This window comes from Prionailurus viverrinus, chromosome B2 (assembly GCF_022837055.1).
Source record: "Prionailurus viverrinus isolate Anna chromosome B2, UM_Priviv_1.0, whole genome shotgun sequence".
NCBI lineage: Eukaryota > Metazoa > Chordata > Mammalia > Carnivora > Felidae > Prionailurus > Prionailurus viverrinus.
This window is the reverse complement of record NC_062565.1, coordinates 33,332,850-33,360,843: the sequence shown is the minus strand read 5'-3', so window position 1 is coordinate 33,360,843 and position 27,994 is coordinate 33,332,850. Positions and strand designations below refer to the sequence as shown.

The following is a 27,994-nucleotide window of genomic DNA, read 5'->3' as shown; positions in this document are numbered from 1 at the left end:
GAGCTGGTATATGTCATATAGTCCTCCTTTAAACTGGATTACAGTCTGAGGCACTGTTATTACTTCCGCCAAATGCTGGTTCAGAAGGAGAAACTTGTTATTATCTTTGTGGGGAGGTTCATCGTGCTCCTCCAGCGTCAGCCACTGCCGAGTGCCATCTGCCCTGCCTGCCCACACTCCCACCTGCTTCTCTTCCTATCTCTGTCTGACTGCCACCCGTTAGTATGTTTTGGATCTGGAGCTAGAGCAGGAGTCAGTCTGCTTTTATTACATCAGAAGTCAACTCTCTCCTAACCTGCTGCTTTCTGTGTTGACAAAGGCATAGAGGAATTATTTTCTCTCTGTTTAGGTGAGAGTTCAGAAATCATACTAGAGGTTACTGGGGGAGGTTTGGGAAAAGCAAATCTTTTGCTCTGTAGGCCTGAGGATATAATGGCAGATGGATCTTACTGTCTACTTTGAAGTAGCTAATTGGTTTCGCATAATAATAAGGGATGGGTTTGGGGTGACGTAATGGAATTGGGTTCAACATTTGCCCAGTTCAGAGGGCACTGGATTTGACTGGAAGGCAGGTAGGTGGTGTCCACAGCTGTGCTACTTGGTTGTGTGAGGTGATAGCAGGCAGTGTAACCTTCCCACTGCCATGAAACTTGAATTTTCGTTCTCACAGACCCTTTCATGAAAGGTTTAAAGATGGTTCAAAGCGAAGCTAGAAGGAAAACTTGGGTCACTTGATATGTTTTCCAGCTTGTGTTTTCCTCTGGCAAGGGACAGGTAACAAAGGCACACGGCAGCCAGGCAGAGGCTGATCAGAATGCAGTAATTAGAGCTATGAAACTACCATTTATTGAGTACTTATTATGTGCCAGGCACTGCACTGAGAACTTTTTAAATTTAATTTTTATTGTGAAAACTATCAGTGTGTACATAGTTTAAGGAGCCAAGTAGTTCTACAAAGCTTATTACAGAAACACCAGTCACCTCTCTTCCCCCCAGTATTTGTTCCTCAGAGGCAGCAGGCTCAGTGTTTGATATGGATTATTTCATTTGGTGCACACAACAGTACCATGGTGCAGGCGCTGCTATTTCCCTTACTTTACAGTTGCTGAGACTTGAGGTACACAGGTTCCATGACTTGCCCAAGGGTCAGGCAGCTAGGAAATGGTAAAACTAGGATATGAACAAAAGCAATTGTTTTTTACTCTTGAGCCTGCTTTCTTAACAGTGTACTGCATTGATTCCCAATCACAAATAGTGTTCCAGTACATATTATTAGCCAAGCTAACAGCTGTGAGCTAGGGAGAGAATGCTTTCTATAACATATTGCTGCCTTTCAAATGAGGATCAAGCCAATTATTGACTATTACATGACTTCTCTACTACTAAACCGCCTCCCCTCACAAACTACAGGAACCAGCCTTTCTCTTTAGCTTCCCAAGGGAAAAGATTGCCTAGAACCTCCATAGTTAGTTGGGTTTAGATTTTTGTTGACATTGAAATTTCCATTAAGTCACTCTTGTAACAGCAACACCTATACCTCTTGAGGCCTCAAGAGGCCAAAAGATACAGTCTCTGAAATTTTACTTTTCTGGAACAAATTTAAAATCTCTCTTTGAACATGTTTAATGTTTTAGACCTAGAACATACTTAGGGGCTATCTTATTCCCTTTAAAGGCAGATTCTATTTCTGCAAAAACTATCTAGAGAAAGAATATTTTAGGCAAAGAGACAGTCAGTACAAACCCTGAAGTAGAAGTTTACCTTGTTTGTTTAAAGAACAGAGTGAAGGAGGAGAGTAGAGAAAGGTGAAATCAGAGGATGGAAACCAGATCATGGAGGGCTTTATGGACCCTTCTGTAAAGCTTTGGGCTTTCTGCTCTGAGGGACAAAGGAAGCCATTAAAGGGCTTTGAGCAGAGAGGTGATAAATAAAACCCCTGCTTTGGAAAGTGGATGTAAGAGAGAATGGAGTAAAGATGTAAAAAGTAAAAGAAGTAAAGAGTGAAAAACCAGGGTTTTTGGTCTGAGCTACTAAAGGGATGGAATTGCCATCAATGGAGAAGGAAAAGACTGTGGTAGAGGTGGGGAGAGGTCAGGAGTTCCATTTTTGGCACATTGGCAATTTCTTTAGATATCCAAATGGAGATGTCAGGTGGGCTGTTGTATATCTGAGTTGCATCTAGAGTTTAGTAGAGAGGTCTGGGTGAAGATACAAATTTGGCAATTGTAACGTATAGATTATATCTCTAATGCTCTGAGACTGGCTGCGGTCCACTAAGTGATGAGTGTAGAGCAGGGTTTCTCATCAAAGTAGTAAGACCATTGAAATTTTAGACCAGAGAAGTCTTGAAGATAAGTAGGAAATGGGGGATGTCTAATGCATTGTAAGATGTCTAGCAGCATTCCTGGCCTTCGCCCAGTACGTGCCAGTAGTACCTCCCCACCCCCAAGTTTCACAACCAAAAATATCTCCAGGCATTGTCAACTGTCCTCTGGACAGAGAGATGACAAAATCGCCCTACTTGTGAACCACTGGTATAGATAGAGAAGAGGTTCACAGACTGAACTGGGCCCAATACTGTCCATGTAACATGTAAACAAACTTTGTGTTATCCAAAACACATTTACTGTGCGTATTCTTAATTCATAACAGTCTTGTGACTTCTGTAGTTACACTCTTCATTTGACAAAATAATGAAGAAGTTGTAAGTGACTTGGGGGTAGGCCATGGGCTGGAACCCAGGGACCCAGTTTGAGTCTAATGTTCTTCTAGACCATACTGTGATGAGGTTTGCTGGCAGAAGCAAAGTCTGTTGGTTCTCTGAAGGTAGTTTTGTTTTTTTTTTTTTATGTTTATTTTTGAGAGAGAGAGAGAAAGAGAGTCAAAGTATGAGCAGGGAAGAGGCAGAGAGAGGGGAGACATAGAATCTGAAGCAGGCTTCAGGCTCTGAGCTGTCAGCACAGAGCCCGATGTGGGGTTTGAACCCACAAACCATGAGATCATGACCTGAGCCAAAGTTGGACGCTTTACCAACTGAGCCACCCAGGCGCCCCTCTCTGAAGGTAGTTTATACCCTTAGTGTCAGGTTGTAGAGACTTCCTCATTCATCTTTAGGAGCTCCCAAAGAATTTGTGACCAGGGAGGAAGCAATGCAGAACAGAGGAACCTGTCCTTGTTGGCTGGCCGTTCAGTACATTCTGTACCAGAAGGGGATTGTCAGGAAACTCTGGTTTAATGATATTACCATGACTCTCTTTTGAAAACCCAGAGGAGCCAGGAAAGTCCTCCCAGCCTTGCTGGTGTTTGCATTGGCATGGGTCATGTGTGCATTTTAAAAATAAATTAAGCAAACACCATGAGCCTTAGAAAATGTCTTTTGTTGTTTGTAACATTACTATCCGACTGAGAATAAAAAGTATCTCCAAGAACTCTCCCTTTTGTACCTCAACAGCTTCAAAGCCGTTCAACTCCAATTTATTTGCTTTGGGGCTCTGAGCATTGTTTTAGACTGGTCTGATGCCGGGCAGTCTTGTAGCTGAAACACAGCCAGTGTTCCCAGGATTGCCAGAATATTTTATTTTGGTTGTAAGGGTGCATTTTCTTTCCTATATTCTGAGTTTAGCATTTTCGTTTCTGATGGAAGTTCTCAAGGTAGGACTAGTGAAATTCACAAGTGTGAGACTCTGTCTCCTGGTATAGATGCTTAAGTTTTGAATGTCTTGTTCTCAGTTAAGTCCTCTGTAGCTGTGTTGTAGCAGGACAGGTGTTGAATGTGAGGTGAAGAGCTATTGGGCCTCGGGGAAAATGTGTGCTTCCTTAGAGCTCAACTGAAAGCAAGACCTTTTACAAAGCTGTGGCTTGAGGGTCTTGGGCTTTTTGCTGTGATTTCATTACCCAATAGCCAATTAAAACTGTTTGCTTTCCACAGAGATAGTTTTGATATGATGTAGTTAATAAGTGAGGCCTTCTAGGTGCTAATCCTTAGCTTCAAAGAATTTACTGTCTGATTACATACATGTGACTAGCTCATAGGAAAGAACAGCCAGTAAAGAGTGTATTGAGTTCCAGTTGACTTTTGAGTAACTGTACAAATGTACTTGGTGGAAGGAGAAAGCAGGGAGGTTTAGAGTAGCCAGGAAAGTGATCCCTTGGTAGATGATAGGCTCAAACTGAATTGGAGGGAAGAGGAACCACATGCAGGAAGGCCCAGAGGCATCCACAGGCAGGGTGTGTTCATGGGACACTGGCCAGCCTGGCTGTGGAGTAAGGTGTGCTTAAAGAAGGTGGGGCGAATTTTGGAGGAAGACCTTTGAAAGCCAAGCAAAGGAGAGTCAATGTTTAATGTGAAAGGAAGCATAGTAACAGCAATACTCTGTTATGAAAAGATGAAAGCAAATATAGCTGAATGAGACCAAGGAGAGACCATTTATTCTCCTTCCTCAATCAGCCAGACATTGTGGGACAGGGGGTGATGCTGTGAACTAATTGTAAGAGAGATGGGAGAAAGGGAAGGCTAATTGACAAAAGGTCACAGGAGCTTGGATGGGAATTCTGAGAGGAAATGGGACCAACAGCCTCACCCAGTGCTTAGCAGGACCCTGACAGTGCAGCCAGCCCGAGTGATGACAGGGCTAGGAACTTGGATAAGCTTCTCTCCTTTTGGGTATCCTCCCCAGTGAGACCCTTATCAGTTCTTTCTTCCTTTTTAGGAATCTCCTCTACTCTAGGAGATGGCCATGAGAGAGCTCTGTCCACCAGCTTACCACCTGGATTCTAGCACCCTTGCTATTACTTGGGATTTGGGAGCTAGAATTCCAAGCTGCAAATAACTTTTTCTGAAGTCTTTACTGAAAGGGGAGATCAAACCCAGCCAGTATCCTTCATCTCCTGTAGAACTTTAAATAATATATTTTCATTCACAATTATGTTTGAGTTTTATTCTTTATGGTGATTTTCTTCATTTGCCATGAAGTAGGTGAAGGCTCTGGGAGTTGCCTTTGGCCATGGGGAGCTTTAGATGGATGGGAGGAAGAATGGAAGGAGGGCGGAGAGATGGATGATGAAGGGAGGAAGAATGAGGGCTGCATGATGAAGGATTGGATGAATGGGTAGAGGGAGGACGGATGGATAGATGAGGAGGTCCCCAGCATGGCTATAAAAGTCAGTTAAGAGCAGCAGAAAAACTGTGCCACAGAGGTAAGTATAAAAATGGTTTTACAGGGCTTTTTTAAAAAATAAGTTTGTCACACTTACAACTGAATCAAGCTTTGCAGCAGTTTTGGCACAGTGAGAAGACTATGAACTGAGCCTGCCCCATGATCAGCCCTCGTGCATAAAAATAGGTTTCTTTTCTTTTTAAAGTTTGTTTATTTCAGAGAGAAAGAGTACAGGTAGGGAGGGGCAGAGGGGGAGGGAGAGAGAGAGAATCTGAGAGAGAGAATCCCAAGCAGGCTCCACACTGAGGTGGGGCCCAACTTGGGGCTCAGTCTCACGAACCTGGGATCATGACCTGAGCTGAAATCAAGAGTTGGACACTTAACTGACTGAGCCATGCCCTGGTTTATTTGCTTTTCTTTGGCTGATTCTCCTACTCGTGCTCAGCCAGTCCATCAAATGTGTCTTTGAAATTTTGAGGACTGTCCCACGAAAGTGGCTTGAACACCAGTGTTAAAGCTTCTGCAGAAGTTCTTGTCCTGCTAACTTGGCACTCCTATACCACTAGGAAGACTCATTAAGCTATTGGCAGCCATTGAGAGAAGGGTCCTTGTTTGAATACTCTTGAGAGTCCTCATTGTCCTTCCTATTACTCCAGTAGAGACTATTTCTTTTAATGTTTGTTTGCTTATTATTTATTTACTTATTTGAGAGAGAGGCAGAGAGAGAATCTCAAGCAAGTTCCATGCTTAGCACAGAGCCCAACGTGGAGCTCTACCTCACAATCCTGAGATCATGACCTGAGCCGAAATGGCAAGAGCCAGATGCACCCCAACTTTATTTCTATTTAATGAAGAGACTAACAGGTTTAATCAGGGCTTGGTCAGTCTCTGGCCCTTACCAGCGAAGCAGCCCTGTGCACAGGACCTCACCACACCATGTTTACAATGCAGGATCAGGACAGAACTTAGTACTAAACCCTGTATTCTTCTATGTTTGCATTCAGTGTACTTAGTGATACAAGAGGAACACTAGGTAGACGCAGCACTGACCAGGTTTGGCCCAGGAAATGAGGAGGAGGAGGAGGAGGGCCGTCGTGGTGTTATCTGATGCTGCCATCAGTATACTCTGGGAGAGCATGTTATTTCACAGCCTTGCAGCACACGTCCTGTCTTTTTATCAACCTGTGTGAACCTTTTCATTTATTTAAATCACAAATTTAAAGAAGCAAAATAAAGACAGGAAGTGAAAGTCTCCAAGTTGTGGTGCTTTATCTAAATAAACAACTAGCTTTCAAACAGTAAAAGCGTAACCCAGAAAGCCCTTATAAGACATCCTTGTTTCATTACACATTTCAGCTCCCTTCATTCGCCCCCCCCCCCACCCACCCCCCCCGGAGTGTTAAGAAACAGATGGCTCGCCAGTGCAGAGTGGTTCACCGTTCTTTCACTCATTCGTTTTACTGATATTTGAGTTTTGCCATATGTAAGGCATAACGAATTGGCAGAAACAGTTTCTACCCTCTTCAAGGGCATCTTGCTCTCATATCCCTGCACTTACTATACTGTTGAAAATTGTGGGGCGCCTGGGTGGCGCAGTCGGTTAAGCGTCCGACTTCAGCCAGGTCACGATCTCGCGGTCCGGGAGTTCGAGCCCCGCGTTGGGCTCTGGGCTGATGGCTCAGAGCCTGGAGCCTGTTTCCTCCCCCTCTCTCTCTGCCCCTCCCCCGTTCATGCTCTGTCTCTCTCTGTCCCAAAAATAAATAAACGTTGAAAAAAAAAAATTAAAAAAAAAAAAAAAAAAAAAAAAAAAAAAAAAAGAAAATTGATGAAGAAACTCTTAAAAAATATTCTAGCTGAAACAGTACCAGTATCCTGTCTTTCTGGTACTCTGACATACAGTTAATGTTTTCCCTCAGTGACAACTTTTAGTACTCTTTTTTGGAAAAGTTATTCTGATTCCTCTCTAATTTTAGGAGAACTTTTGCAGGTGCACACCCACATAGGATCAGTGATAACCAGATTGCTGGCTAGGAGTGACTCTGCTGATAAACTATTGTGAAAAATCTGAGAGATAGTGCTTTTAGGTTTGCTTGAAAACAAGATCACAAGTACTGGATCTTTTTAGGAGATTGTGGTGAATGGGACTGAGCCTCTGTTTCATGTCTGTAAATGTTGTCTTTTACAAATATGTTAAAATATGTTAGAAAATTAGCCAAATAATGGCTCTCCATTGTTTTTGCATCGTGGGAGTGCAGTTCCAGACCTAGCCCAGCTACTGTGATGATTCGGCTGGCTTGAGGCCAAGGTCTTCTTCCCGACCCCAGCAGAGAGGCACCTCTGTCTTAGCTGGCGGGGTGGCACTTCTGTGCTTTGAGAGGGCTTGCCTGGCCTGTAGCCAAGTAGAACTTAGGTCCCAGGGCTCATAGGTACTGCAGCTGTTCAGTGAAAAGCTTAAGGAAGGCTGAAGCACACAGGCAACACCTCAGTCCTTATGGACCTAAAGGCCGTCTCTCCTTTGCCAGAACCACTTTCTTGTCCCCTAGCAGACGTAGCCTTTGAAAGCGTTGAGGACTGTGCAAGTTAGGTGGGCCCTGGGGAGCTGGCCTTTAGACCTGGAGTCAGATGCAGGACTTCTCTTCAGATTTGATTATTCATAGCTTCTGTTAGCATAGATAAATCCAGCCTTGCTGCTAGTCCCTGTGTGGTGAGAGAGAAGGGTAGCCTTCTGCATCAGACTCCTCTGAGTTTTGCTGTCATGCCGATAGCCTCACTTTTCTCTTAGTCCATTCAATTCAGGGCTCTCTGGTAATTACCATCTAATGCTCCTATCCCTGTTTTCCTTATTCGTAGAGGCACAACTGTTCTAGGAGAGGTGTCAGTTGATGCCAAGTTAGTTAAAATATTTGGCATTTGCTTTTCCAATGGTTAGAGGTTGAAGAGTTGCTAGGCCCCAGAGGAGAATGAACATTATCTCTGTTGCCAACCCCTGCTTTTAGGCTGGGGTAGGAGACATTAGCCACCAGGACCTGTTACACTGGGTCCTGGAACTTCAGTGCAACCTGAAATGTGGATGGGCCTCCCGTTTCGAATATACCTCCATCCCACTGTTAGGAAATGCACTTCCTGCTTGGCCTCCTGCCATAGGGCGCCCTGGACACGCTGTTCTTGGAATCTCTGCCAGGCTTTTCCTCCACAACTGGTATTGCATTGCCTGTGTTCTGTGATCCATTTGTGACACCTATAATCCTGCGTGTGGGGAGTCTAGATGATAAAATCGTTTTGAAATAGAGTTGGCTTCCTCTCCCTTCCTTGAAGGGATGGTAGTTAATTTGGCAGGGTGTGGGGTGAGTGAGAATAGAGTTTGTTCCTCAAGCCACCTTTCTGCACCAATTAAAACATCAACAACTTCCAATATGCCATTCTCTGGGTGAAAGGGAATTAGACAGCATTTTTTTTCCCTCAAAAGGCATGGAACCTCAGCTATTAGGTAGAAGGTCAACAAGTTCATGATCTAAGCTAGTTACACACAACACTGGATGTCACTCAGGACACTCAGGTGGAACTCTGAAGATGCCCATTATGTCTTTGTCCCTCTCCCCGCCTTTATGTCTTTTACAGGACCCATTTATTTACCTGTAAAATGGGAATGTGCTGCAGTTCTTGGCAAAGGCACGAACTCCTTTCCCTAAAGCACTCTACACAAGTCACAAGGCTAGTAGTACCTGCTTTAGAAAGGCCCATGTGAAGTGGGTGGAGCTTTGGTCTGGAAGACAGTTACATTTAGGGAAAAATACTTCATAGACAACAAATGCTGTTCGTTTTTCAGGTTTTCATTTCTCTGTGCATTTTTTCCTGCACAGAGACCTTTGAGCATTGTATTAGTTCTACATCTTATGGGGATCTAGGGCTTTATTGCTTTCCTTGGGTTGTTCCAGATGAATAAATGCTGGAAAGTAATGAGCACAGCTTGTTTTAAGCTTCCATACTTTCTACATCTGGTGTGTGTGACCTCCAACCAGGCCCTGTAGAATGGAGTCTGAGAGCCCTTCGCTCCCCCAACCCACCCTTCCTTGTTAATCAGGTGGTACCATGGCCGCTGAGATAGTTACAGCGTCAGCTTGCCGGCTGGAGGTGTGGTTGGCTTGAGGGGTGGCAGACATGTGGCCATTTTAAACACCTTTTTGTTAAAAAACAAAAAATGTTTATTTTGAGAGAGAGAGACAGAACATGAGTAGCGGAGGGGCAAAGAGAGAGGGAGACACAGCAGGTTCCAGGCTGCTAGCTGTTAGCACATAGCCCAGTGCAGGGCTAGAACTCACAAACTGTGAGATCATGACCGGAGCTGAAGTTGACCGACTGAGCATCCCAGGTGCCCCGACATGTGGCCATTTTCAACACCACTGCTCTTACCAGTTCTGTGCCCTTGATTCAGTTACCTCTCTGAGTCTGGCTCGTCTTAGTGGATCTTTGTGAGAACTACAGAGAATATGTTACAGTGCCACAGCAGCACCTGGCATGGGATTGATGCTCAATCCGTGTTGGCCTGCCTGCCTCCAAATCACCTTGTCAGGATTTTTGGTTCAGTGATGCCGGCCACCAAGCAGCTAGACACACACTTCTGGTCTTTTGAGGCTTTATGTGGGTGAGGGGAAAAAAGCAGAAGCAATTTTAGTACCTTCCACTGAGAACACTATAGAAACTTTAATCTACTGTTCCCTATTCTTGGCAGCTTTGACCTCTGGCCTAAGCATGACCAAAGGGCATTCTTTCCATTCTTTCATGGAGTCCTGTTTTTCAGCCTCCTAAGTCAGGTACTGTGTTGACTCCTAGAACTTTAAATTCTGGGAAGATTTAGAGAAGAACCTGATGAGATCCTGTGAGGGGAAGGGACCTTACTCAAGGTCAGTTGGTGAGGTGGTGCAAAGCTGGGAGTAGAACCCAGATCCCCTTCTCCCAGTTCTGCATGACCTGCACCCCACTGTAGTGGAAACAGGGAGGGTCTTACATCTCTAGCCTAACCACCTCCAGAGAGCCCAGGCCTAAGCAACTGTTTTAAAAATTGGTTTTGGAAGAGCCAGTAGTCTTGTGACTTAGGGGTATCTGACACCTCAGGCAGTAGTCTGGGAAATACCTGTCCTCTTTTAGCTACTAAGTCCCCAAGAGTTTACTGGGGACCTGTTGGGCTAAGGAGGTGGAAGCGAACAAAACAAAGTCACACTGAAAAGGATTCTAATCACTGGCCACCCTGCAACCAAGCACTGTTTTCCCTCCACAAAGAAATGTGTTATTTGGGGGTGGGAGGTGCCTGGGTGGCACAGTCGTTAAGCATCCAACTCCTGATTTCGGCTCGGGTCATGATCTCACGTTTTGTGAGTTCAAGCCCCACGTCAGGCTCTGCACTGACGGCATGGAGCCTGCTCGGGATTCTCTCTCTCTGCCCCTGCCCTGCTCATGCACTCTCTCTCAAAATTTAAAAAAATGTTTTTTTAAAATGTCATTTTTTAAAAAAGACAACCAAATTCTGACTGCCCACATCCCATCAAGCTAATAGAAAATTTGATATTCATCACTTTTATGCCTTCTCACCCCGAATTTTGTCTAGATTCAGGATTCTTAACATAGTTGTCAAGCATTAGGAAATACCCTCTGGTCATTTGTCATGGTTATGGCAGAGGCATCTGCTCTTGGTACCCATTTGGTCCCTTTGGTCCAACGGCCCTGCTGCTTCTAGGCCACTTTGAGGAGTAGGACCCTAGTGAGGCTGTCACCAGTTAACTTTTGCCCTCCTAGGTCTTGGCATCGACTGGTCTTTCCAGGGAGCACGCTCCAGGAGGAGGCTGGGAAGGTGGAGGGAGGCACAGGTCGTTCTCCAGCAAGTTCATGCAGTTGCTTTTGGTGTTAGCATATCTTAGTGTCTCATTCTCTTAACATGAGGGAAAAATGAGACATGAAATGAAGCCTTTTCCACCTAGTCAAGCAGCACAGAAAATACCCTTGGGAATTGAGAAGAAACCCTTATCATGTGGCAAGGGAGAGGCAACGTGGGGAGAACAGAAATTGGACTTGGGTTAGAACCTTGTCTCTGCCTTTTACTACCCCTGTGACTTTGAACATGTCTTTTAGTCTCTGCAGTCAATGGGCATAGTTAAATGAGCATACTGACACTCACCTGGCTTTCAGGGTGAGGCTTAGAGACAATGTATGCATGCAAAGGTCCTCATACCATGTCTGTTATCTATAGATAACAGACAGTTGCCATTTCTGCTACAGTATTGTTGTTACTATAAGGGTCATTAGCCAGAAGTAGCCTACATCTGAAGTTAAGGTGCAGAAAACGGCATACAGATATCTTTCGCAGAGAGGTGGAGACATTGTCCACAGGGGAGGAAGGCTTTGTGAACTGGGTGGAGGAATGTTGGCACTGATTGATCTAGAAGCTGAAAAATGAGGATTACCCCCCTAGCCTCTCCTCTCTTTGGATGGTGTGATAGAGTGAGAACACTTAGCAACTTGAAATGCTGATGTTTGGCCTCTTGAGGTTTTGCGTGGAAGGAAAACCCACAGGCTTTGTCTGTGCCTTGGGATTTTCTTCTGGCTCACGGGGAACCAGAGATTCTTTTACTTGTTTTGATTGTCTAATTGTATCTTCTCTGTTTACCATCACTGACTATGTTCACTCTCTTCCAGGGGCTCCACGGGCCTTACCCCTTCGGCCAGTCTTAAACGGGTGTCGGCAAGAAGAAAAATTAACAAAAGACAGAAGGCCTGACTTTGGGTGGGGGGGAGGGCAAGGGGTTCCTCTGGATTGCAGACCACATCGCATGGACCCCTGGCTCGACCCCCCCCATCCTGGAAGAAGAGGAAGAAGCAGAACAGACTAGTTTTGAGTAAACTCAGTGCGCATGTGTGAGTGCTGAACCGCAGGAATGGTGTTGAGGCTACTAAGAAGAAATCCATGCAGCCACCTTGGGTTTTGTTTAATAGGTGTCAGTCTAACAAGTCATTAGGTCACTCGGGAAGGAAAAAAATTTTTAATGGGGGAAAAAAAAGCCATCTTTTTAAACAAAAATTATTTTGCCTACAGACAGGTTGTAGTTTTGAGCACATGTTCATTTTTTGCCCTCTTGCCCCACTTTTGTTTTTAGATAAGGGATAACATGCCCTTTATAGATTAGCTGCTTGCTCTGGAAGCGATTCAGGTTCAAAGCTGGTGTGGCATGTGTGGGGACTCTTTGGGTCAGTGCTACAGGAGGACATCTCCTGGGCCACATGACTCCAGAGGTTTCTGACCCCATTCGTTTTTAATGGCATCAGCCAATGAGTTCTCACCCTTTTCCTCTTCTTTTCTCTTTAATCTTCTGTTGATTTACACCTTTACATTTGTATTTGTCAATCCCTGTGGCTTGTTACCATCAGAACCTCTCTGAAGACCAAACTTCCCTGTGTGGCCAGCAGAGGAAGCCTTGAGGACAGATCTGGAGTAACATGGGAATTTCTGAGCCCAAAAGGTGTCCTTCTGCACACAGTTAACATCAATTCAAATTGCTTTTCCTCCATGTTTCTCTTGGCAGAGAGAATTGCCATCACACTTAATGCTCTTTTGGATTCTTCATACACAGTGGCTCCCCGTTCACTCTGGGAACAGTGCCTCTGTGCTGTATGTATGTGCGTGCCACATGCACACACATATTGGGTGTTGGTGCAGCTCACCAGCAAGTGTGCAGCAGGCGGGTGGAAAGGTGTCCAGGCTTCTCTGTTGTCACACAACTCCCTTCCTTGTGTTTCCCTTCCATTGTCCTTTGTGGTATTTTCATAGCCTGTTAGTGGAGGCTGAGCTGTTAAGGTATGAAAATACAGCCCCAAGTGGGGAATTGGCCATGGGGAAGGGCCACAGTTACTGACTGTATGATTTTAGAGATCGCATTTTGATGAAACGAGAGCACCACCACCCGCCCCCTCCCCCCCCTCCCCCCCCCCCCCCCCGCAAGCTGGATGCTTGGTTATTGGGAAGTGGTGGGCGAGGGGCAGCCCAGCCAGAGCAGAGGCTAATTGGCTGGCTGCTCACTTGGGCATGTGACCCCACTAGCATCCTATGGATTCCAAGCAGGTTGAGATGTGGATCTCTCCATGGGAAGCTTGAACCAGGCTAGAACAGCTGTCTGCCAAAGATACAAGAATATGCAAGTCCCTCTTCTCTTTCCTTCTCATCCTCTCCTTCCCTTGAGTCTTGGTTGGTTTGATAGCCGGGGATATGGATCTAGGGTGTGATTGTAGGGTCACCTGCTTGTTACCACACCCCCACCCACACCGGGGGTGTGAGACAAGCAGGGAGACCAGGTGATGAGTGGCTGCAAGGGGTCATATAGCCTGGGTGTGGGTGAGGGTCTGCCTGCCCGTCTGTCTCTGTCTGTCTGGGTATCTCAGTTCCAAAAATGTGTGTTGTTTGTTCCTCCTCATCCTCTTCTGAGACTGTTGTTTTTTAAAGCTTGATTGTGGGAGAAAAGCTTGTATGAAATTTCCCCCTTCACCTCCCCACCTCCCAAAAAATAAAAGGCAGGATAAACTTTGGTCCACGGGAGAAGTGCTGGGGGAGGGTGGAGCCAACTCGCTGAGAAGGGCAGTGCAACTGGGTCTGGGGCTAGACTAATAGGGCTCACACTGTAGCACCCGTTTGCAGTGCGCATGAGTTCTCCATTCTGGAGCAGAGCAGAGCAGAGCAGAGGAGGGGGGTGGTCCCTGCTGGTGCTCAGGCCATCACTGGCCCAAGCCAGGGGCTTGCGATGCCTTTTTGTCTGAGGGGCCTGTTAGGCCCAGATCGCCACTACTGTTGGTGCCAACCTCCTGGGACACTGCCACCCTGGAGCCCACACACGCCCAACCGTTCTGCTGGTTTGATAACCAGGAAAACAGCACATCTCCAGCTGCTCCTGGCAGGATTGTGGGAGGCTTTACATCACCTGGTTTCCTGGCTTTCTCATCTGCCCTACACCAGGTGCCCCTTCCCCATATCCCAGGGGAGCTACCTGCCTTTAGTCAGCAGGAGCTTTAATAAGTCACCAGTAGCGGGTCTGACCCTGCAGAGGCATCCTGCTTCTCTCCTTGCTTGTAGGCAAGGTGACTTTCCCAAGCACGTTGACTTCCCTCCCAAGAACAAACCATTTCTGTACACATCCTTGAAGAGGTGAGCTGCTTACAGAGGGCCAGAGCAAGCACAAGCCATAGAGTAGGGGTAGAGGGAGTCCATGGCTCCGCCAGGACCAGGAGGGTATCAGTACCATTTGTTCTGCCTCCTCTCACTGGTTTGAGTTCTGAGCAGTGCCTAGAGCCCCCCTCCTCCCCCCTGCCTAGAGTGGTAGTAGGGGTGACCCTCTCAGCCCCAGTAGGCTCTGCTCCTCTGGGACTCTTCTGCAAAAGGCAGCCTGCCTTCTAGGCAGGACCACCAATGTCTGGCACCCATGAGATGAGGCAGACAGCATCCTTAGGGGCCTGAGCCCAGTGAGGGAGGCAGAAGGCTCAGACCTGGAAGAACCTGTTGTGTGCATGGAGTGAGGTGTGTGTGGATGTGTGTACGCGTGCATGCCTTTTTTTTTTTTTCTTTTTGCCATGGGGACAGTTGAATTCGGGGTATTTTTCTACAAGAAACAGCCTTCTCTCCCCCAGTTAGGATAGGCTGTAACCTTAAGCTCATCATAGAACCTCACCAAGACAGCTAGTGTGGCTTGAGGGTGGCCAGGATGGGATCCCCAAATTCAGTCGGAGCCCCAGCAGGAGAGGATGGTGGGGTCGCCAGGGCTCAGAAGTGCAAGCTGATTCCCCACCCTACACCCTGCCTTGCCTTTCCTTCATTTCCCTGGATGAATGCTGGAGCAGCAGTGGCTGCCTCTCCACCTGGACAGTGGTGTGTAGCAAGCAAGCTCGGTGGGTGTTTGTGGTGGGGCCTCATGGTGCCTGGGAGGAGACGAAGATGGGGAGGCTTTTCCTTACTGTATAAATGAAGATTTGTATGATTAAATTAACACACACACCAAAAAAAAAAAAAAATACTATTTTCATGTGTGTCAGTGAGTTTTATTGTACCTTCAGGCACCCTGTGTACCAGCTTGCCCCCACAGTGACTCCAATGTGCGCTTTTTGGTCTCTGGGTCTTCCTTTTGCAAATGGGAAAACCGAGACCCTGAGGTTCATTGTGTTTGGGAAATTAGCCCTGGGCTTATAATTAGATCTGCTGCCCTTCCTGGCTCAATGATCAAAAAGGTGGGGAAACAATTTCCGGTGGCCCTTAGGTTCACAGGGTACTGTGCATCTATTGAGCACATCTATTGTGCATCTGTTCCCCGCACGTAAGAAGAGCCAGCCAAGTTAGTGTCAGTCAGCCAGCAGGCATTGTTTGGGCATTTACTGCGTGTCAGGTCCAGAGCACAGGAGTGCGAATAGCACAGGGAGAAGGTACAGCATCACGGGCATCTTTCCTCCTGCGAAGAAAGAGTTGAGTTGAGGAGTCCTCCTTCTCAGTCCCAGCTGGGCCCTTGGCATCCTGGATTTAGATAGAAGAGGGAACGCATCTTCCCTTACATGTTTTCCGTGGTTGTTGGGTGTAGTTCTTGGATGCATGAAGCGCTCCTTCTGACATAAAATGGATTAGGTAAATTTTTGTGGACTGGCCTGGGAACCTGAGTCAGGTAGGGACCATATTCTAGGCAATTGGCAAACAAATTAGAACCTACCCGTGTACTTCTGTGAGATAGACTTGTGACCTTGGCCAGGAGATGGGGAGGCAGGTTACATGGTGGTCAGATAACATGAAAAAAACTTAATTGGCATGATGGCAGGTGGGTTCACTGGACCCATCTCTTCATGTCTGAAGCACTTGTAAGAGCTCAGAACTCAAGCCACATGATCACCCCTGTGTTGAAGAGAAAGTGGGATCAGAGACAAAGGGAGTTGGCTTAGGTGGTATAGGCTCAGACCCGTGGCCTCGGCTCCCAGATGCTGGCATTAATTTCACCTAATTGCAGACCCGAATTGGGCCTTCACCCTGGCTGGCAAAGCTGTGTGTTCTAAATGATGGTGGTCCTGGGTGCCACCTAGAGTGCAGGAGGGGATGCCCTGGCCATCTCCCTATGGACGGTTCATTGAGGGAACCGGTAGCCACTGATTCATGAGAGATGAAGGCACAGCATAAGAACTGGCCTCTGCCCCAAGGGCCTAAATGCAAGACTGGTTTCTCTGCCTGATAACAGAGCCCAAGGTGTGGGAGACTGGCCCAGAGACCCCTGTGGTGAGCTGCCCTTACCCCAGCCCCCAGCCAGCACTGTGACAGCACACCAGCACCCTGCTTCCTTCCAGGTGCCCTGGGCTATTTGTTCTCTGCAGGAGAGGCGCCCCCACCCTGTCACCTGGGTCTTCTGGCAGCTCAGACCCCTCCCAGGCCTTCTTCAGCACCCCTACCACTGGACACTTATTTGCTTGGCAGAATCTGTTTGTCTTTGGGGCTGTAACCTGTCAAGAAGTCACCAGGCCCTGGGAGAGGGGAGCAGGTTTGATGGCAGCTCCTGGATCAAGCCATTCCCACGGGGGCTAGGTGACAGGGAGGGGGCTCTCTTGCCTTGGTGGGTGGCGTTGGGGAGGCAGTTGCAGTGGCCGAGGCCCAGCCCTCCTGGCAGAGCAAACAGATCCTGAAGCCACTTCCCTGCCCCAGCTCAGGTTGTACCTGGGTGCCTCCCACCCTGTTCTCTAGAAGGCCCCTCCCTCACCTGCTCACCTGCTTGCTGTGACCCGGCCATTTCCCTGACACCACCTGGTGTCCAGCCCTGGCTGGTGGCCAAGAACAGGCACCCAGGGCACTCAGGGGAGTGGAGCAGGGAGCAGGCGAGGCTGCCTTGAGACGGGAGAGTGTGTGTGAGTTTGGGAGTCAAGATGTCCAGAGAATGGTTTCTGGCAGGCTAGCATGACTGACAGGTCTCAGTTGCCTCCCCTAAAAAATGCACATGGACGTGTTTAAAAACCAGGACTGAGGGGTGCCTGGGTGGCTCAGTCGGTTAAGCGGCTGACTTCGGCTCAGGTCATGATCTCGCGGTCTGTGAGTTTGAGCCCCGCATCGGGCTTTGTGCTGACAGTTCAGAGCCTGGAGCCTGTTTCAGATTCTGTGTCTCCCTCTCTCTGACCCTCCCCCGTTCATGCGCTGTCTCTCCCTGTCTCAAAAATAAAACGTTAAAAAAAAAAATTAAAAAAAAATAAATAAAAACCAGGACTGAGATGGAGCTCCTGGGTTTTGGCAGGGTCGGGGGCAGTTAATACCCTTTTTAGCCCAACTAAGTCTGCAATGCTGTGATCTGGGGCAGTGCTTCTCAAGCTTGTATGTGTTAGAATACAATTTCTGATTTAGTAAATCTTGGGGAAGAAGGCAAGGTTCTGTGTCTCTAACAAGCTCCCAGGCAAGCAGATGCTGTTGGTCCTGGGACTGCACTTTGCATGGGGACAGTGGAGGATGGCCCGAAGGGGCGCAAGCCCCCCCCATCTCCTGGGTCTGTGGGACCGAGCCAGATATAGCCAGGGCTGTGTTGGCCAGGCCCACTAGAATTTTTTTTTTCAACGTTTATTTATTTTTGGGACAGAGAGAGACAGAGCATGAACGGGGGAGGGGCAGAGAGAGAGGGAGACACAGAATTGGAAACAGGCTCCAGGCTCCGAGCCATCAGCCCAGAGCCTGACACGGGGCTCGAACTCCCGGACCGCGAGATCGTGACCTGGCTGAAGTCGGACGCTTAACCGACTGCGCCACCCAGGCGCCCCAGGCCCACTAGAATTTGAGGGAGTCGAACAGTAATACTCAGTAGCTAGAACAGTAATATTCAAAATGTGAGTAGTTTCCCAGGGTTTATCCTAGACTGTGATTTCTGCCTTAAGCGTTACTTCCAGCATACTGCTTTTCTGTCACAAACAGCAGATGTCTGAGTGTCCGCTGCAACTATGCTTATATCGGTCGACTGCTGTTGACCAGCCCCTATTAAACTATTTCCGTGAATTACCCTCATTAAGTCCTCACACCCACGAGACAGTCGAGGGCAGGCCGGTGTGGTGCTCGGTGTGTGAACAGGTAACTCCTTGATGTCATGGCTCGTGACAATGGAAGTGCAGGTACCGTGGAGCTTAGTCCAGGGCCACCCGGGAGGAAACGGCACTAAAGCTGAACCTGCAGAGATGGGAAGGGGGTGGAGGAAGCCACCTGCGGGAAGGTGGGAGAGGGGCTGGTGCACCGAGACCCACAAAGGAGGTCTGCGCCTGTACGAGGACCGTCCTGTGCTCCTATTTCTGTCTGTGTCTGGAGGGGAAGAGGTAGAATGGCCATCCCAGTTACCATTCGGGAGAGTTCTGCTGCCCTTGCCCCTTCTCAGTTCATGGACTCACTCTTTTATTGGGCATTACTTATGTGCCAAGCACTGTTCTAGGTGCTGGAGATAGAGCAGTGACCGAAAGAGACAAAAATCCCTGTGCTCATAGAGCTGACATCCTAGTCGGGGTGGTCAAGACAAGTAACAAAGATGTAGTATGTCAAGAGATGACAGGTGCTGTGGAGAGAAAGCAAAGGATAGGGAGCGCTGGTGAGGGAGGGGATCGCTACTGTGTACGGGACGGCCAGAGGAGCCTTCGCTGACGTGCATGAAGTACACCTTATGGATATGTGGTGTAGGCAGAACAGCAGATGCAAAGGCCCTGGGGTGGGAATGTGGGCTGTTGCAGGGTGAACAAGAATAGTAAGATGAAGTCAGAGCAGGGGCGGGGAGTGGGGGGGAAGCAGTCAAGTCATGTGGGGCCTTCAGGTGATTGAAACGGCTCTGGCTTTCACTCTGGGCAAGACAGAGAGACAGGAGCCATTGAAGGGTTGTGAGCACAGAGAGGGACACATCTGACATCCTTTAAAAGATTTCTCTGGCTGCTGTGTCGAGACTACACTGTAGGTTACGAGGGCAGAAGCCGGGAGACCCAGTGTTGACTGGGTGCTGTCAGTGGGGTGGTGAGAAGTGACTAGGTCCTCGGAACACTTTGAAAGTTGAGCCAATGGGGCAGCTGGGTGGCTCAGTTGAGTCGGTTGAGTGTACAAGTTCAGCTCAGGTCATGATCTCACGGTTCGTGAGTTCAAGCCCCATATCAGGCTTGCTGCTGTCAGTGAGGAGCCCGCTTCGGATCCTCTGTCTTCCTCTCTGTCTGCCCCTCCCCAGCTCATGCTCTCTCGCAAAAATGAATAAACATTAAAAAAGGAAGAAAGTTGAACCACCGGTATTTGCCGATGGGTAAGATGCCCAGTGTGAGGAGAGGGACGATGCGGGAGATGGGAGGCCTGAACAGCTGGGACCTCTCTAGTGGCTGGAGTGCTGCTCCCTAAGACAGACAGGACTGCATGATCCTCGTGGGTAGGATCGGGAGTCCGGTCCAGACCTGTTCAGTGTGACATGCCTGTTGGCATCTGTGGGAGGTGCTGGGCAGCCCCGGACATGCAAGTCTCCGGTCCCCCGGGGAGGTGGGAGCGGGAGACAGCGTGGGAGTCGTCAACCAGAGGGCGGAATTTAAATCCACAGGACCAAAGGAGATCTCCATGGAAGGAGTGTCCCCAGGTGTGACCTCATCTGTCAGCTGCGCTCTCTCAAAGCCTGCTCCTTGCTCCAGCTCCCTTGTGATGATCTTCTCTGACCAAGAAGACTCTTCCTTGGACTCAGAGCTCTGATGACTGCAGTTGACCTCTCCTGGCAATCCCTCTCCCGTCCCTGTCCCTAGACTCTTCTGTCCCAGCCCTCTCTGCAGCTCATTCCTGCAGATGGATATCTGCACGAATCCACGAATGCTATCCTCGTGGATAGCACGAGGGCTAGATGCTGTCCAGGCCAGGGGTGGCTCCACCCAGGAGCCAGGTGGCAGGGGCATGGAGAAGTGAAGCCAGGGCCCTGGTAGGTTGTAACTTAGTTCCTGTGGTCACGTCCTCCCAAGGACGGCCTAGGGCCCTGGAGCCAAGTTCTAGGAATTCTTCCTGCTGGGCTGTGGGAGAGGGAAGTCTGAGAGAAGATGGGGGCTGTGTCTGAGCGGGGGCCCCCAGCCCTGGTCAAACAACCAAGACTGCCAAGAGGTCTGAAAGGCTGGGCTGTCACTGCATGGGGCCTCTAAGCAGCTGAGAGCCCTCCCCCTCCCTCCCCCCCAATACAGTAAGAGGGCAGTGGGGCAGCAAGGGCCTGGGAGGGTTTGCAGCTGAGCTATGAGGAACGCCTTCTCAGGGGGATGTGTGGAGAGCAGGAGCCATCCCTTGGGGGTGCCGGGAGCATGGCCACCCCGAGCTGCTGCTGGGTGGGCCTGAGGCCGGCAGAGGGCGCCATGTGGCCCAGGCCCTGTCCAGAAAGGAGGGACACTGCCCTGGCCTGGCTCCGCCTGCCAAGTAGATTTTCCAGATACCCACTCCTCCAGGGCGTGTTGCCCCTGCTCTCCACTCCAAGTAGGGGAGCTTGAGTTTGAATCTAGGCCCTGCTGCTTTTCCATGGTGTGACTGGTCAGGTTATGCGCCCAGAACCTCAGGATAGTTCCAGAGGTCTCGTGAGAATTAAAACCCATCATAAAAGTTTAGCACCGTATACCTGGCACATGGTAAGTGTCCAATATGAGGTGAGCTGTTGTTCCATTTTTGTGACCTGCTAGATGTGGGAGGCCCAGGCTCCTGAGGGTCTGGGACTGGGACACTGGGCATATGGGAGGCAGAGTCCAAAAAAAATCCATAGCCTGTTCAGGAGTCTCCCCCTGCACCACAGCCTTTATTTCGAGCAAATCCTTGTGGGTATTTCTTGGTCTGGGTTTGGAGTTGGGTTGCAGGAAAGGACCATTCTAGAAAGAAGTCTAGGAGATCCTAATTCCCTCCAAGAAGAGGCTCTCAGGGCAGAGGCCGTGTTAGTCATGTGGGCAGTAGGCTCCTAACACACGTGTGCTGAGTGGAGAAATGTGTAGGAGAGGTGGTTTTGTGTGGCCTGATTTCTGGAGGCAGGCACTGCCCAACCCAGCTCAGACCCCGGACAGCGGGATTCCTGGAGGGAGGGGGCATCACAGGTGCGCCTGAGGTTGAGAATGACAGCCTGACAGCCTGAAACCTATGCCTGGGAACTGGTTTGGCCACTGTGGTTTACCACTTCCGAGGGTGGAGCAGTGGAGGTGATACGTTTGCTTCCAGGTGCCCTCAAGGGCCCATATCAGAACCAGGGCCAGGGATGGAGTCCAGGCCACAAGTGGGCACCACAAGGGCATTGCACCCCATCCTCATGGCAGGTGCTGGGGTCAAAGAGCGCAGAAATCCTCTGAACATCTCCAGCCCTTGCTTCTGTGCTGCTTCCTTCACTTCTCTACTCCCACACATCCTGGCTTCCGGTTAGTTGAGCACACTTTAACCGGAAGCCATGGGGGTGAAGGCTCGGGGTTGGGGGCGGTTGTTACCGAGATAGGTCAGAAGGGCCTCTCCCAGGCCCCCCGCCACCCCGATGTGGGTCATCCAGGGCTGATGAAGACACACGTCCCTGTGGGGAGACAGGACGTACGAGATGGGAGAAGTGAGCACCAGTGGCCACTGGCTCAGCTAAGTCCTGTGAGGGGACCCATAGTAAATATGGGTCTGGGAGGGTCCCAGGAGGGTCTGGGAGAGCCAGGCATCTCCCCAGCAGCCTGGGGTTGGGGACAGTGACCTTTCCAGAGCATCCCCAGACACGAAACCAGGAAGAGCCTTAGAAACCAGAGGAGGCACTGCCTTCCCCAGAATCCCACAGCCAGTGTGGGTCACTCCCAGCCCAGGCTGTCTCCAGGACACCTGAGCCAGCAGGGAGAGCCACAGTCCCCAGGGGAGAGAAAGAATCAGTGGCTGGGAAACAAGAACCGACTCCAGCTGGCCCCGATCCCCAAGCCGTGCAGCCAAGTGTCTGGTGAGGCCCAGTCGTGGTGGTTGGGCTCCAGGGGAGGCAGCCTTGGCTCTCAGGACTCTTTTGCATGGAGTGAAGAGGAATTTGCATCTTTGCGAAGTTACAGCTACGGGAAGAGAAGGGGGCCTGGGAGCCCTCGGCCAGGCCTTCGGTCTCCCGCCTCCCCGTGTGTGGGGTGGGAACGGGGAGCAGGCCCTGGACCAGCCAGCCCCTACCTTATGTGTGGTGTGAGCTGCGTCCCAGTCCCCCTGGCTCAGTATTTGGGGTCCGAGGAACAGAGCCCTCCACACCTGCACGTGCACGGGCACGTTCACAAGCGTGTTCACACCGCACGCGTGCACCCACCTACTGACACAGGTGCGTGCTCATTACCTTAGTTCATACCCAGGGACACCGCCACACCCTTAGGGTCATGTAGTCTCACACCACCATGTGCCTGCAAAAAGTTCACACCCTATGCACACGTTCATACTTAATAATAGCTGGGGTGTTTTGGGTTGGTTTTTTTTTTTTTTTACTAGTTTTTGCTGTAACTCGAGTGTAGTTGAAATTTTTCTGTTTCAGCCTCACTGCAAATGCTGTTATTTTTGCATACTTTACGTACATAAAGGAACACAAAACGTACGGGTTCAGCTTGATGAACTCTTTCCTATCAACACCCTGCGTCACCATCACCCACGTCAAGGTCTAGAACATGTCCAGTGCCCCAGCAGGCTCCCATGTGTGCCCTCCCAGTCGATGGCCCACACAAGAAGAACCAATATTTGGTTACGGTAAGCACCATTATTATTCCCATTTAAGAGGTGAGAAAACTGAGGCTCAGGCCCACAGTCACACACAAAGGTGTGGCCTAGATGAAGCTCTGTGACTCCAGACTACGACACTGCACAAATACCCAGCAATGTGCACGTGCACACCCTCACGTTCATAGAGGGCCATGACTACAAAAGAGGTGGAAAGGCCTGTTTTTTTTTCCATGAAGAAAGCAGCAGACACAATTTAAGCTTTGTTTTCAGTCTGCCGTTAAAAGGGCACGTCTTGGCTCCGGAGGATCAGCTAGCTCCGGTGCGCTCAGGGGCTACAGCTCCCGCCCTGGGGCCGACTGCATCCACTGGGAAGAAGAAGCCGCTCGAGCGTTTTCATCGTGCTCTCCATGTGTGGAAGTGCTATGGGTGAAGCTTGACATCCTTCTTTTATTCATTCTGTTAAGAAATAAATATGGAGCACTGGGCGCCTGGGTGGCTCAGTCGGTTGAGCGACCGACTTCAGTTCAGGTCACAATCTCACGGTTTGTGAGTTTGAGCCCCGCGTCGGGCTCTGTGCTGACAGCTCGGAGCCTGGAGCCTGCTTCGGATTCTGTGTCTCCCTTTCTCTCTGCCCCTCCCCCGCTCATGCTCTGTCTCTCTCTGTCTCAGAAATAAATAAAAACATTAAAAAGAAAGGAAGGAAGGAAGGAAGGAAGAGAAAGAAAGAAAGAAAGAAAGAAAGAAAGAAAGAAAGAAGAGAAAGAAAGAAAGAAAGAAATATGGAGCACTTACCTACCTTGGGCTCAGCCCTGTCCTAGGTGTTGATGAAAAGTGAAGCAGACAAAAAATCACCCTGCGTCATGGAACCAAAATATGTGAAATATGTGGTGTATTGGATGATGAGAAGGGATTTGGAGAAACAGAGAGGTTAGGAAAGGAAAGGCGAAGTACAACTTTAGACAGGAGGTCAGGGAGGCCCCCACCGAGAAGGTGATGTGTGAAGACAAGGTGTGAAGCGGCTGAGGGAGTGATCACTGTGATGTCCGGGAAAAGAGCATTCTAGAAAAGGCGAACAGCCAAGAAAGGGGAAAAGGTTGTATTTTTGAGCCAGTTGTGGCTTCTGTGAAATGGAGATTCTGGCATTTCACCTTGCCCCACCGTTAGGCCTGTGTGACTTTGACGGAAGCAATCCCCATCTCTGGGCTCTGTCTCTTCACCCACATCATTCGAGGCTTAGACAATGAGCTGCTGTGTCCACCTGAGCACGCTGCCCTCAAGGGCCTGCCCTAACCAGCAGAGGAGCATCTGTGGTCACCCCCAGGTCTGGTCACCGGGCCTAGCAGAGTCCCACAGCAGTGCCTCTGGCCTAGCCGCCTTCACTCCTGGGCTGGCCACAGCCTCAGTCCATGCTCCTGACCCCTCTGGTTGTAGTGGGCAGGACTGCCATAAGGGAGACCCTGGCATAGTTCCTGGATATGAGAGCATTTTCTGATATTGGCTCTGTGTATTTGGGAGAATGGGTGGTGTTACTGGAGATTTCTATGTGCTTTGGATATCATATGTTTATCTGCAGATTTATTGGTGAGGGGAACAGTGGATGAGAACTGAGTTCAGGGTCCCTTCAGACTCTATTCTCCCTGGACACTCCCAGGCATGGCCCATCTCTATAGGTACTCTCTCCTGGGTACCCCCTGATCACCTCCCGGTATTGGCTTCACATCCAATGAATTGGCTTCGTCCCCTTTGCTTCTCAAAGGCCTCCTTAAGGGAAGTGGTCACCCAAGACCATCTAGACAAAGGAGATGGCGAAGAAGAAGATATTGACAGACCCTCTGGAGTCATTTAGGAATTACATTTAAGCTGCAAGTAACATAGTCCTGAAACACAGTGGCTTAAGCAAGATAGGGAGTTATTTTCTCTCATATGTGAAGTCTGAAGGCAATTACAGGTCTGGCTTTCACCCTCAAGGCCTCTTCATGGTCACAATGTAGCCACCCCAGCTCCAGCCATCACATCCCAGTTCCAGGCAGAAAGGAGGAAAGACTGAATCCGTTCTCTTTCTAAGAAACTGTCCTGGAATCCCTCCATAACAACTATTCCTTCTGTCTGCAAGGAATGCTGGCGTTACTTTACCCAGGAAAATTGGGGTTCTGTTAGTAAGAAAGGAGAGAATGGATATTGGGGAGGCAACTAGCACTCTCTTCTGTATGCATGCCCTGCACTCTTCCATCTGTGCCATGGTGATCCCTCCACCTGTGGGGCCCTCTGTCCTCACCCCCACCCTTCTGTTCTCTGGTAAGGAGACCACAGCACATTTTCTGAACCTGTTGGGGTTTCCAGTAATAGAAACCCCCCAGGGTTGCTCAAGTGAAAGGGGGGGTGGTGGAGTTACTTGTAAGAACACAGAACACCAACCTATGATGTCCCTCAGAGGGGCAGTGCGGGGCCTCCCCACTCCCCTGCTCAGCAAGGACCAGAACTGGAGACAGCAGTGGACAAGCCCGATCCCTGCCTCCAAGGAGCTGACATCCTGATGGGGAGAGATAGCATCACACAGACCAAGACCTAAAGAAGGTCTTTTCAGCCTCCTCTATGTACCAAGAAGATAAACCAGGGAAAGGTGGTAGGTAGACAGTGATTAACCAGGTGGTCAAGGAACACCAGGCACACAGTTGGCACTCAATAAATGTACGTGAATAGGGGCACCTGGGTGGCTCAGGCAGTTGAGTGTCTGACTCTTGATCTCGGCTCAGGTCACGATCTTGCACTTCATGAGTTTAAGCACCACGTCAGGCTCTGTGCTGATAGAGTGGAGCCTGCTTGGGATTCTGTGTCTCCCTCTCTGCCACTTCCCTGCCCGCATGCTCGCTCTCTCAAAATAAATAAGTAAACTTTAAAAAAAAACAATGTGTGTGAATAAATGTGTGTGATACATGTGTGTAGCCCCCAGAAAAGTGGCCCAGAATCCAAAGGCTGTAGATCCTTGAGAGGCAGGTGATAGAACACAGCTCCAGAGGGAAGGCCCCAGGGCAGATGTCAAGTGCGAGGGTCCTCAGCCCAGGGGCTGGCCCAAGCCCGGAGAAGCGACAGAAAGAAAACTCACAAGGAGGTGTGGGGAGGGGCTCCTGCATCAATACCGAAGCTGTTCAGAGGAGCTGCCCAGCAAATGCTGAGGGTCCAAGACTGGTCTGAGTGGGATCCCCTAGGCGGTCCTCTCTGGTGGGTTGGGTCCCATGTGTGTGGTTGAATGGTGGACACGTGATGAAGGAGACAGGGCCTCCCTCCCCTCAGATCCTACATCTCCAGGCAGACCCTCCTGGCCTCTCACTGGACCTGGAAGGGAGCCAGCCCTACGCCCAAACCAGCCATATGAGAGAAGTCACTTTCACCACCAAGGGCAGGGACCCTAAGCCCTGAGCACACGTCTCCGTGGAGAAAGCTGCCTCGGGGTGCTAGGCAAGGAGTAAGAATGGGCTGGTGCCCCAAATCGTCTCTTTCTGCAGGTCCTGCTGCCAGAGACCTTGTCTCTCACCCTAATGTCTCTGAGGCCTTAGGAAGATCAAAACTCTTCCCCTAGGAGCTAAGGACTGATACAGCTTACGGTGTCAATGTTACCGAGTAATAATACCTTATGTGTCTACATGATGCTTTTTCTCATGCAGGGGCTTCCTGGGGCCTCCCATGGACCCTCTGTAGACAATGTCATCTGCCCACCACCTCACACAGGAGAAGACAGGCTCAGAGAGAAGGGATAAAGTTGCTCAGGTTCCCCCAGACGGAAAGCAGCAATGGCTGACGAGAGGGCACAGCTGAATCCTGCAGTCAAGGGTCTCGGATGCCAGGTGAGGACTTCACCCCGTGGCAGCAGTGTGAGCACCGTGGGTCTGTCAGCTATAAAGCTCCACGGTTAAAAAGCACCCCCACATCCATCCCTGGGACCACTGTCCTTTCATCCTTCTGACAGTGTTCCCAAATACCATCTCGGCTGTTTCTCCCATTGATCGACCCAGAAGGCATATATTCTCCCCATTTTACAGTATAGGAAACTGATCCCTAAGGAGGTAGGGACCCTTGCCCAAGGTTTCAGAGCATCTGGGCCAGGTCCTCTGGTTCCAGGCTTGCCATTGGTGCCCAACGCCTGTGTGGCAGTGCTGGGAGGCGGGTATGAAGGTAGGACATGAGCTCAGATGTCATTCATACCTGGCCAGGTGTCACCTTGGGCAGTTCACTGATCTGCTGGGCCTCAGTGTCCCGACCCATGAAATGGGACTAGTTCCCGCTTCACAGAATCTTTGTCAGACTACGCTGGGTTCATGCTCACCAGGGGACTCCACCCTCCTCTCCGGGCCAGGCAACAGCTGGGGGGCAGCTCCCCACTGTGCCCAGTGCCCCCTTCCCCGCCATGGCCCTGTGCCAGCTAGGCCCGCCCAGGCCACATCTTCCAGATGGCACCATAAAGCAGTCCCCAAACCTGGGCCACCCGAGGAACAAACAGTCCCTCCCTGGCCCCTCCCAGGACCCACACCCCACTGGAACCGTCATCAGCATGTTCCCTCCCAGGATGCCTTATGCCTGGGGCTGAGGCTATGGTCTGTCCTTTATGGGAAGGGGGAGGGAAGCCAACTGGGGAGACTGAGGCCAGGGCAGGGACCTGTGAAAACTGGGCTCAGGACACCTGAGACTGCCCCTCCTCTTTCCCTTCCTCTCTCCTCTCCTCTCTGTTCTCTGCCCTTCCTCCCCCTTGTCAAGAGAGGCAAATTGACCCACTTCCCATCAGCTGTTGTGACCTTGGGCAAGGCCAAAAGTTGATGAGCTCTAAATGTTTCCCTCTGTGAAATGGCCCCCTTCCTGGGCTGGCTGTGGAAGCTGAAAGATGCTGGCCTCCCAGCTGCCTAGCTCCTTCTGTGGCCTACTGATGTGGCAGAGGGCAGGGAGAAGGGGAGAGGAGGAGGGGTGATCCTTCCCCACGTGGGCTGGGAAAGGAAGCCTGGAGCCCTGAGGTTCAGGGCCCACAGCCCCTCCTCCTGGACCCCCAGAAACTCATCCCTTTAGCTGATACCCCCCATCCTCTGTGACTCAGAGGGCCCCGCTGGAAAGAGCTCAGGCCTCAGTTTTCCCATCTGTGCAATGGAAGTGTTGAGGTGGGTGTGGGGAT

The 27,994-nt window shown here is 49.9% G+C and overlaps 1 protein-coding gene across 2 annotated transcripts in view; it reads left to right on the top strand.

The window, feature by feature from the left end:
• Nucleotides 1–14,852, top strand: part of ILRUN (inflammation and lipid regulator with UBA-like and NBR1-like domains) — a 96,953-nt gene extending 82,101 nt beyond the window's left edge. For both annotated transcript variants that reach the window (XM_047858957.1, XM_047858955.1), the window contains one exon: nt 11,844–14,852. In XM_047858957.1, coding sequence (XP_047714913.1) covers nt 11,844–11,879 — 36 coding nt within the window. In that variant the 3' untranslated portion in view covers nt 11,880–14,852. The remainder of the gene's footprint in view (nt 1–11,843) is intronic.
• The last annotated feature ends 13,142 nt before the right edge of the window (nt 14,853–27,994 follow it).